General features: G+C 33.6%; 1 protein-coding gene and 1 long non-coding RNA gene across 2 annotated transcripts; both read right to left on the bottom strand.

Moving 5' to 3' along the window:
* Window positions 1–3,715: 3,715 nt before the first annotated feature.
* On the bottom strand, window positions 3,716–5,138 carry LOC110692044 (large ribosomal RNA subunit accumulation protein YCED homolog 1, chloroplastic-like; the record flags this gene model as incomplete). The annotated part of the gene is made up of 2 exons (XM_021869036.1): window positions 3,716–4,124; window positions 4,813–5,138. Coding segments are annotated over 2 exons (699 nt in total), but the record flags the coding sequence as incomplete, so codon positions are not given.
* A 139-nt stretch (window positions 5,139–5,277) lies between these two features.
* LOC110691980 lies at window positions 5,278–6,501 on the bottom strand. Its single transcript, XR_002505367.1, has 2 exons — window positions 6,307–6,501; window positions 5,278–5,648 (listed from the first exon to the last, which is right to left on the bottom strand). It is a non-coding gene; the product is annotated as an uncharacterized LOC110691980 (long non-coding RNA).
* Between the last annotated feature and the right edge of the window lie 5,752 nt (window positions 6,502–12,253).

Here is a 12,253-nt window from a genome sequence, read left to right as displayed (position 1 = left end):
GAATAAAGTGGAATAAGGTATGGCGGAAATGGATGTAATTATCAACTAATTATTGTACAAAAACTTTAGCAAGTTCTCTAAAGCTAAATAGTTTTTTCCCTTTGGAACACGTGAAAAATGATCAATTTATTTTGGTGGTTGTTTATGGAAAACATACTAATTCATGCAACTTTTGTCATGTTGACGACCAAAAAATTCATGATTTTGGATTTGTGGGGACAAATTATAGGAAGTTCTACTGTTCCGAAGATTTTCCGAGCAATAAAATGGAAATATTTTGGATTTATTGAAGTTATACGGAACAAATTTTCTCATAATTGTTACAGTATATATTTGGAGTTTTTCCATACATTGTCTTTGTTGGAGACATTTGTTTCATCATGTAGTGTATTTTGCTACTTCATGGTTTAACTGTCGTATATGCTAACGTAAACCCTTGATCTATTATATCTTTAAATAATACGGAGTAATGTAGATGAATTAAAGTTGATACTCGTATTTAAAACCTATATTGAGACAATTTTATTAAGATTTTATATAATTATAATTTTTTTATGTACAAGTCACCATTATTATATATAAAGAATTTATAATATATAAATATTACTCATATACATAAAAAGTCAAATTATAACATTTAAAAAAACAGCAAGTATCCACTTATTTTAGTCAAGATGAGGCACATGTAGAATGATCTATTTGCGCATGCTAGACTTGGTTTGGTTGGACCACCAAAGTCCATAAAGAAGAGGGTCCACAAAGACAAATTGTTATTGAGATTTTAAGGACTTTAGAGATGCCAACACATGGCAAACAAATTGTGGACTGTATTTGTTCTTGCATTTGGATTTTATAGCTTTGATTGATTATTTGGATGACAATTTGATACGAGTACCTATTTTTTTTGGCTTTTTGAGGTAAGGATAGAAATAGAAGTTCTTCACGTGAAATTCACATGATGTGGGCTCTTGTTTTGAAAATTACGACTTTATACACAGTTCAATACGGTGAAAATCGGTTATTTAAAATATATTTTGTAAGAGAATTACCGTCAAAACAATGAAGACATTTAAAGACATAGAGAGTTGTTGTATGACTAAGGATTAAGGAACCACTATTGGTGTACAATTGAGTTAATTTTACTTTTTTTTTTGGTTGAATTTTGCTTAGACATTGCTTATTTAGCTTAATGTGCATTTATGCTGTATTTGTATGATGGAAACTATGGGTTGAAAAGATTAAGCCTAAATTAGTTGACTATGTATCAAGATAACATGAAGAGTGCAAATAAAAATGATGGAAGAAAGTATTATTCTTGATATCGAGTTGTATGTTTAGAGTTGCATATATGTTACGGCATTAAAGAAAGAAGAACGTCATGGAAAAGGAAACGATTGAGGGTTATAGCACAGATGTGTAGGGATCAAAAACCTATGCATGTGTAGAAGCTGTAGTAACCTTGCTCTTGATCATGCTGAGTACCATATGCATGAGCTTATGCAGGTAAGAAGGTTGCTCGTCACTTGGATTGTTGGCCCATTTTTCATTGCATTTCAAATGCTGGACGTGAATCTGCATTATTCAGTTTTTTCCTATTCTAATCTAGGACAGGAAGCTACCATATGTACGAGTCAAAGGAAAACTATGTTGACGACATATGATATGGACACTGCACTAAGCTTACAAAACATCAAGGTGTGCTTCCTGATATTTGGAATTTTGGATACATATAGGGGCTTGCCGTTTGTATTTAGCTTTAATCCAATTATTATGATTTGTGTTAGATTGCCATTATCACATCAGTTGAAGGGCATCTATGATTGGATACTACATCATGTTCACTGTTAGACAAAATGTTTAGAATCTGCCTACTTTGTTTCAGCTCAATTCAAGTTACCTCTAAGACATTCTCATTCTTTTCAGGTGAATATGTTTCAGCGCACACTTGCAGGCATTAAGGAATTGACGATCATCAGTTGTTCGTTTCAGGAGTGTATGCTTCTGTGCACACTTGTAGGCCTTAGGGAGAGCGTTTGTTTCAGCGCACACTTACAGGAATTATGGAATTGACGATTTCAATTGATAACACAAAACCATATACCCAGGCTAATTATGGAAAGCTCAGTAAGATTACTGTTGTAAGTTTGCAAATTTTCAAGTTGAAAAAGAAAAACCAAAATTATTCATTTTGTGGCAGATAAACAAGCATATATTCACAGATAAAACCAATTTGGCAATTTCTCATTTCTTGGAAAAAAAAGGCCCTGTTTTCAGGTGGTACAAAAAGAGAATACACTCATAACTTTAGTTGTATTCCCTCAGATAAGTTCTATAGCTAATGAAGTAATCATGTTTGCTGCATTTTCTTCCTTAATTCCCCAAGAGGCCCATAACCCACACCATTTGTCTCCTGTTTGCTACAACTGCATACTGATAAGCCGTGTTTTGTGCATAATTGTTAGCCTCTTTTTAGTTGTTCTTATTAGTCTAGCTTAGTATTTTAGTTCATTTTGGTTTGATTTGGTTTAGTTTCGATGATTCGATGCTTTTATGGGTAGTTTCGTTGTTTTTGATGTATTTCAGGATTAACGAAGCTAATATAGAGACTAAACCGAGGCCACGGACCTTCACGAAGCTCGTTGGTCGAAGAATGATTCACTTAGGCCTTTTTGGAGTCAAGCACGACCATGTTTAAGAGAAGCACACCCATGCCCAGCTTAGGCACGTTCGTGCCTGACCCTTAGAAACTGAGGGAAATTCTCTGGAAGTGAAACACGTCTGTGTTTCATAGCGGTACGTCCGTGTCTCTGCTGGTACCTTCGAATCTGCATATGAGGCACGTCCATGCCCAATATAGGCACGTCCGTGCCTAGAGTCCAGAAGATAAGAAGAACCTTACTCGAAGTGAGGCACGTTCGTGCCTCTTAGGAGGGTTATGCGCTGAATTTTCTTACGTTTTCTTATCTTTTTTGTGGGGAATATAAATACCCCAAACTTTATTATATTTCACGATCGAGCATTCCTTATTAGACCTAGTTTTCTCTAAAACTTTTACGTTGCTTTTGTAATTTAAGATTCAAGTTCTACTTTTGCAACCTCCATTTATTTCAAGATTTGGTATTTTCCTTTCATCCCTTATTTCTTAATTATGTTTTCTTTGATTATTTTTACTATTGCTTATTTCAATATGTGTGAGTAGTTTTTATATTCCAAGATCTAGGGTAGCCCAATTGTGATTGATGCATGAATTGATTCTTTAAATTCTCTAATTAGTATTGTTATTATTCCATAGTTTTAATCACAACGAAAGTTGGGTTTTAACGATGGATTTTGAGATTCATCACGAGAGTAGTTGAATTGATAATTGGGAAGCGAAGTAAAGTGTTTAATGTCTCTAATTTGCATGATTCCATGAGAATAGGCTTGATTGTGGTTAGAAAAGCCATTGATACTCGAGATAGGTCCTTAGTATTGATTAGGGTTTGCTTTTCCCCATGTTAATTGGATTTGTATGCTAGGGGTAGATAGATAATTGCATCGATCGTAATTGTGGTGATACTTGATCTTGGATGTTTTAATTCATTGATTTATCACATTCTTTAGATTTATTGAGTTCTTTATATATTAGTTATTAGAATATTTCACCATTGATTGTTACTTGCGTAGCGATTCTTTGAGTCTATTTAATTAGGTGAACCTTAGTCTCTTGGGATTCAATTCTTACTTGCCCATCTACATAGTAGTGGTCTTGTTAGATTATTTTTGTTAGGTACGCGACACGCCTATCACAGACACCGGTATTCATATTCGTACCACAATTTAGACACAAGCCTTTGCATTTGGGATCACATACTGCATTAATGGTGATCTCTAGATGTACCAGGTCTCGAATTTGCTTGGAAACGTCAATTTCTTTTCTCTTGGGGGGAAAATGAAGCCTATCCTCCAGATCAATTAATGCGTCATCATCATCTTCTTCCTCATTAACAGTTCTAGCAGAACTCTTCAACTTATCTTCACCAAACATAAATCCCATGTTTATGACCTTCGGCTCCTCCACAGGTTCCTCGGTTAACAATAGAGAGAAGTTGGAAAATACACTTTCAGCAGCTGGTCTACCGCACCTTAAAAAAAAAATCATTTAAGAAATAAGATTTGGTTACCTAGAATTGGCTGAAAGTGTACAATATGAATACATGATAACCTTCTAATATAATTGTGTGAGTGGATGTGCATAAGCTCCATGCTCAAGTATACATTTGCCATTGGAACAAAGCAATCAATAGTGACTGAGTGTGATTATATTCCGTTAATATGAATTTGAAAGACAAGTACACTCTACAGCCAACCTATCCTCTTGAAAACAAATAAAACTGCCAGTTTATCAGGCTCTTGCATATCGAAAGTCCCACCCCACCCCACCCCCTACGCAGTCACCAGAAAGATATATAACCTACTCTCAGATATTTAAACAATTCAGCTATTCATGATGCCTAGTAAGCAGTTGCAACACTTGAAACTCCAATGCAGAATACAGCTTTTATACCCACTATGAACCTCACCCCAGGAAGAGAGAGGCCATGTACTGGACCTCAAAATCTAAGAATGCAGCTACTTACCGAGTTACTGCTGCAGTACAAGCTTTCAATCTTACAGATCAACTCAAGGACCTTTTTTTACTTTAAATCTATTTAGCCATGTTTATTGTAGTCAGATTTTAACAGGTGGGAATAACATGAGACAGTACTCACAGCAGTTTGCTAGATTAGAGCTGCAACAATAAATTGTAAAAAAGATAGATGAATCAAGTACCTGTTGCAAGCAAGGGAGAGAACTGTTCTTATGATGCCATCAGGCCTTAATATATGCTTTTTTTGGGTAACATCAACAGAAATAAGTACAGGTGTTCCATCCGTAAAATCCTTTACAGCTTTAGTCACTCGTAATCCCATTGATGATGCAGTAGACCTTGACAATTCCAATGAAATTTTGCCTAAACCAAGTCTTTCTAAAGTAGTGCAGTATTCCATGTGAGATATTGAAGGGTTTCGCCTATAGACAATGGCCCCTTCCCATGGAGATCCATCATCTTCCTCATCACCCCAATCAAACTCAATTGCATTTTCATCATCATCTAATGATTATACCTCGCCATCATCAATTTTCGTAGCCTTTGTAGCTAGGACAACGTATTTGTAAGGCTTTCAAAAGCAAGTAATATTATAAATACCACTTGACATTTTACAACTACATTGAATAAATCCAGACTCAGGGCGCTGAAGAAAAGTGGATTTATTTAACTGAAATCCAATTTTTGCAAGACCACTAGTAACAGGATTTACACTGGACATAGAGTATACAAGGGATATTGCACCCGATCTTTGTAATAAATCACAGCACATATAGAGTGAAAAATGCTCTATACAGGCAGTATATGGCCAAAGGATCCGTTTGGCTTAATGGTGTAGGCAGGTGCTAAGTCTGGGAGGGCTAATCTACTTAATGAGACACATCATACAAAAATTAGACAGTATCTTCGCAGATGCTTGAACTACAAATAATTTGGAACAAATCTGATCTGTCATTCAACTCCTAATTGGATAAGTGAAGCGATAATCGAACACGCAACATCAATGGCGAGCATAAATCTACAAAAGTAAAGAAAAAATTTGTAAAATTCATGACATACTATATTGATTCCAAATACAACTCATCACAATAACACTCAAAGTTCAAGGGTAAAGAAAACATTTTCCATGAAGCCTTCAACTTATTTTAGGATAATACAAATTTGCATTGTAAATTTAGTAAATTATCCAACAACTACCCAGTATCAATCAAAGATTATTGAAAACTACCCTATAATAAGTTTCTCCATAAAACCTAAATTCAAGTTTTTCTTTGACTAGCACTACCAATAGACGGTGTCCGTTACAAACATCCATCAAGGGTTAATTTTATAGCATGAATAAACCTTATTCACAATCAAAGTTGACACTAATAAACATATAAAACAACCATGAAAATTGAAAATTGAGAAGAAATTTGAAATAATACCCAAATAAGTAAGCAATAAAAAAAAAAAACACAAACCCATGTTTCAGTTAAGAATTTCAAGTACATTCAACATACCAGATAAAAATTTTTGTTTCAGTTAAGAATTTCAAGTACATTCAACAAACCCAGATAAATATTTCAGCAGAAAAACATGCAAAATTGAAATTTAGATAAAATTGATGATTAAGAAGCAAAAACTATAATAAATGAAGAAAGATGAGGATTAAAAACGAGGAGAATATAACTTACAGTAAGATAATTATGGCAAGAGCATCATCAAAGAAGAAAGCTTGAAGTAGGAAGAGAGGATATCCAAGGAGAAGTGAATTGAGTGAGTTGTTAAGAGTTTTATCATCAAGGGTTTTTAAGGAGAAATTTCAAGTTTATCATTTACCACCTCCGTTTCACAATTTTTTTTATTTTTTATTTTTTTATTTTTTAACTTTTGCCAAAAATATCCACTATATATTTTTTACAACTTTCCAAATTTTTCAATTTTCAGTAAAGTTTTTCAAATAAAATTACTAAAATACCCTTATTAAAATTTTTATAAACCCAATTAGTTACTTAAAATAAAACTTAATAAAAATACTAATTCAACTTAATTAAGCTAATTAATTCCACCTAATCTCCTTACAAACAAAAAATCCCCCCAAATCTAATTACTTCCCCTAAATAACCAATTCAATTCAATGAACATTCAACAACTCTTTCCAAAATTCAAACCTAGAACTTCAAGTTCTTCTTCAATTACCTTGTTCCTTTCTCCATCCTTCAATCTAAACCCCCATCTCTCTCTCTCTTCCCACGAAGACAAACTATCGGGGTGGCGGAGTCGCGGAGATCTACTCGTGGACAACGATGACGGAAAGTTCGCGGTTTATGGTGGTGGTTAAACCACCAATTTCAACGAATTTAGGGCGTGGTGGGTCGGTGAGTATTTCGATGAAGGTTGGTGGTCTAGAGGTGGTCGGTGGGTGATTTTAAAGGGTGTGGGATTATTTTTTGGTTGGCTAAGGGTAAGTGGTTTGGGTTAGTGTGGGGGCGTTATAGGGTGGTTGTGGGTTAGCTTAGGTTTTCGGTTTTTGGTGGTATGGTTGCAGCGGGGTTGGTAGTTGGGTTTGTGTGGGTGTGTGGTGGCTACGGGATGTATTTTAGGGTTGGGTGTGGTGGCTGATGTTGGCGACTTGTAATACTCTGAAAATTTCCTTCTTTTTAAAATACTTATCCTACTCTAAATAAAACTCTTTTTAGGAAATAACCAAAATGTTACCACAACCGTGATAACGACTAAGGCAAATTTTCAAAGTCTCACATCGGAAGTCTAAAACAAAAACCAAATTTTAAAATAAAGTTTGAGTTCACAACTTCAAAACAAAAGTAAAATAAAACATTCACAAGTTGAAACCAATTCAAACATGACCCTTCTTAAAAACCAATAAAAAACAAACATAAAAATGTTAGTCCATAGCAAATCAATAATTCAAAATATCAAAACTGAGAAGCATAACAAGTAACTCTCTGCACTCTATCCCATCATGTTCTTCATGCTTCAAATACCTGTTACTTCCTCTTTATTTCAACCCTCTACTCACCATATAAATGGGTCATAGTAGGGCCAAACCAAAGGAAAGCCAAACACAAACACAAAAGATAAATCAGCAAAAGCTGAGTACATATGTACTACACTTACATGAATATCCTAGCATCAAAATACAAATAATAATTAAAACATGCTTGCCACACATCACAAGTCAACTTACCTTTGACTCATAATTAGCAAAACTAATTATTAATATTAATTTTGGATTACGCATCGAACGGGTTTCCTTCCTTCAAAATAGCCCATTTAAATATTGAGCTTCCAATTAGGGAGCTACCCCAATTGGCTCCTACTATGTCACCTTGTGATGGAATTCCAACGCATTAATAATAAAAGAAAGTACAGCGTCCCGTACCCCTGTAGAAGCTATGGTTAAATATAAAAACCCATAACTCCCCCCCCCATATGTTCATACTCAAGGTATATACGTTCCAAGAGTTTTGGTGTGTATCCTCTTACACTTTACGTGATTTACCAATTTAACTTGTGATGACTCAAACCAATCAATCAAGAACAAATATAGAAACAATCAATACATATTTCCAATTCATTCTTGAATTAATTAGTGAGCACATACTATTTATTTTAATTAAGGTTCCTTGTCTAGTTTTGTGCACAAAATTGCACGATTACTACTTCGGTACATAAAATGCACTACTAAACTTCCTTGACTCAAACTCAACTTACATGAGTGAGTAAATAAATAAACTAACTTCTTGACTCAACACCAATAATAAATGGGTGAGAAATAAACTCATGAATAATGCTTAATAATTCTAACTTTAGCTCTTTAATTCATATAGAAACCTTGCTTATTTAATACATGCCTTCTTAATACTAAAAAATAAAACATAATTCCATGATTCATACATATTCAACTTTTATCATGCCTCAAATAACATATTCACATGCTTGCATAACAATTCATGCTCAACCAACGTCAAATCCAAGCATATAATCAACCAAACATGCTACTAATTCATCACTTAAATCATAATTTACAAATCCTAACATGATACTACGCACACACAAATATTCTTGTGCACATACGTACCTTGAATAATCCCTAAACTCGGCCACACTCGCTAGAAATCACCTAGCTCGAAGCTTCCTACAAATAAGAATACATAACTATAATTAATCTACTATTCTCACAAATTTCCAGCAACTATAATACTCTTTAAACCTTATTAATTAACTCAATTTAATGACATAAAAGCCATAAAACCTTTTCTTTAAGTGGGTACTTCAAATCCTTTCAAAAACACTTAATTTTTAGGATATTTTTTATTTTAACACCTGACAAAAACCCGAAAATAGTTTTTAACACCCAAAAAAAAAAACTTTTATTTTAACACCTGACAAAAAATATAAAAATGGTTTTTACCACCATTTAACTGATTTCGTTTAGGAATCCTTCAAGTGGGTTCATGAGCCACGTGTCGCTTTATTATTGGCCAAAAAATAAAAAAAAAATAAAAAAAAAAAAAAATAAAAAAAATTACAAAAAACCTAAAACTACCCAGCCACCCTAGCCCCACCGCCGCCCCACCACTGCCACCTTCTTCTTCAGTTTGACCCACAACCGGCGACGCAACGACAGGCGCACCACCTCCCCCTCCCTCACTGGCCGACCTAAACCCATCCCCACCCACTCAATCACAGCAGCTCCACCTCCCCCCTCTCAATCACCTCACGCATAAACCCAGAATTCGTTGCCATCACCTGCAGCCGCCACCTGCCCGTCGCCATCACCAGCCACGAATTTCAATTTGCTCTGAGTTTATGGTTGTTACTCCAAGAACGGCCAGGAATTTGGCCATTGATGGCCGAAATCGGCTGGTTAAGGCCACTCAGCCCCAAAACCAGTCGATTTCCGCCATTAATGGCTGAATTCGTCGCCGTTTTTGGCCGTTTATTCGTGGCTGAATTCGGCCATTGATGGCGGTGTTAAGGGTAGTTTAGGGCTAGGGAAAGGGAAGGGGAGGGGTTCTGGTGGGTCGGGTAAACGGAGGGGAAGGGATGCGCCGGTGGCCGCACTAGGTGAGGGTGGAGAAGAAGGTGGCGGTGGTGGGGCTGGGGTGGATGGGTAGTTTTAGGATTTTTTTTTTAATTTTTTTAAAACAAGTAAAATGGTGACACGTGTCACTGTGGACCCCACTTAACGGAATTTTTGGACGGAAACCGTTAAGTGGTGGTAAAAACCATTTTCGTAACATTTGTCAGGTGTTAAAATAAAACTTTTTTTTTTGGAGGTGTTAAAACCCATTTTCGGGTTTTGTCAGGTGTTAAAATAAAAAATATCCTAATTTTTATGACTTAAATAAAATTCCAGCATACTTATTTAATATAAAAACATCACTAATAGACTAGGAAATCATATTTAAGTCATTAAAACCTTTTTCCCTTTTTATGGGTAATCAAAGCCTAACTCAATAATTAAAAAGTAGTGTGCATAAATAAATTCCAGCATTAATTTGAGGGCTTTAAACTCTTTAAAAACATGTTTAAACCATTAATTAAACAACAACAACAACAACCTAGGATCAAATTGTAATACCCCGTATTTTTATACATATTTCTAATTTAAATAGAGTATTATCTAAAATATTTAAATAATTTGAAATGAATTATTTAGGGTTTTCATGAATTTAAATAGAATGATTTTAATTAAAAGTATATTTTTAATTATTTATATAATCTTGAAAATATTTTAATTTATGATTTGAAAATATTGGAGCATATTATTTTATAAAAGATAATTTTTAAAAGCCAAAGTTTTAAGGAAAGTCAAAATCCTAGTTTGATTAGGAATCCTAGTTTGAGTAGGAAAGGGATTATTAAGGGTAGTAAGTAGGAGGTTATGAGAGTAGTTATAAATACCCATCATATGCCTAGAGTGGAGTGCACCTAAAGGTAAATTCTCTCTCCTCTTATTTCCCTTTCCCCTTAATTTTTCCCCTTCCCCTTTATTTTTAATCACGTTTAGATTCTAACTCGTCCGATTTTTACAAAAAAATATAGTGTTTTTCGTGTGTAAAAAACGTTTTAATCAAATCTCACTACCTCTGATAGTGAGCACCACCCTCTCGTGGCCAAATTCAGCCTCGAAATATGGTTTTTTCGGGCAGTTTTTGATTTTTATTGAAGGATTAATGTTTTAATATAATTTTCAGATTTAGTTTTTAATCAAAAAGCCCCAAATTGAAAACCCTAGGTTTCTAAATTAATTTTTATTGATGGAATTTGATTGTGGTTGATTAAAACTATTGAAATTAATGTTTTAAAACTAAATTACAGCAATTTTATAAGTTTGAATAATGTTGGAATTTTTATATATAAGCTATAATTATGTTTTTTGAAAGGATTTTTAATTACCCATTAATTGGGAATAAAAGTAAGGGTTTTAAATAAAATTTCAGATTACTTTAGAGGGTTTATGAGTGATTTAAAGAGAGTATATATTGCTGAAAATTTGTGTGAAAGAGGTATTAATACTTCTTTATAATTTTGGTTTGTAGGAGACTTCCAAGTGAGAGATTTTATTTAGTCGTGGCAATTTTGATATCATATTCAAGGTACGTTCGCGTACTTGGTATTTATTCGAAGGTGTAGGAGCATGCTAGGCTTTGATGAATGAATTCCAAGTAGTATCATGATATGTGTTGATTGGAATTTGTTGATTGGATTGATGTTGATGATTGAATTGTGATGTATGAATTATTTATGGTGAATTGGTGATTGGAATTAATTATTTTGGCATGTTGGTTATGAACCATACTTTTATTATTGGCATGATAGAGAGCATGTTTAATTAAACTAAATGTTTAATTTGGGTTGGAGTATGAAAAGATTTTTATTATGGTTCATATAATTTTTATTGATGCTATAAGCATGAGGAAGGAGCTATTTAAGTGTCTTAGTACACAGGAATAAATTTTATTGCGGTGCTTATATGCACTTAAGGTGTTTCTAACACCGAGGGATAGGATTTGCGGCGCATTATGCGTTTAAGGTGTCTTTGACACTGAGGTAGATTAAAAAGGGTTCAACTATTAAGTTTATGTGGACACTAATTATTCAAGAATTAAATTGGTATATTTGATTTCTTGAATGATTTATTATGCTTGATTGTGTTATGGTTTGAGAGTCATCTCCGAGTCTAATAATATGTAAACAACGTAAAGTGAAAGAGATTATACACCAAAACTCTTGGAACGTATATACCTTGAGTATGAACATATGGGGGGAGTTATGGGGTTTTATATTTAACCATGACTTCTACTGGAAGTACAGGACGCAATATTCTCCTTATTATTATTATTATTATTATTATTATTATTATTATTATTATTATTATTATTATTATTATTATTATTATTATTATTATTTATTATTATTATTATTATTATTATTATTATTATTATTATTATTATTATTATTATTATTATTATTATTATTATTATTATTATTATTATTATTATTATTATTATTATTATTATTATTATTATTATTATTATTATTATTATTATTGTTTCGGGGTTTCTGATGTCCTGCGGGAGAGTTATAATTCCGAGACTGGAACCGGACGCC

The sequence above is a fragment of the Chenopodium quinoa genome, unplaced genomic scaffold, assembly GCF_001683475.1.
Source record: "Chenopodium quinoa cultivar QQ74 unplaced genomic scaffold, ASM168347v1, whole genome shotgun sequence".
NCBI classification, from domain to species: domain Eukaryota; kingdom Viridiplantae; phylum Streptophyta; class Magnoliopsida; order Caryophyllales; family Amaranthaceae; genus Chenopodium; species Chenopodium quinoa.
This window is presented reverse-complemented; position numbering and strand designations above follow the sequence as displayed.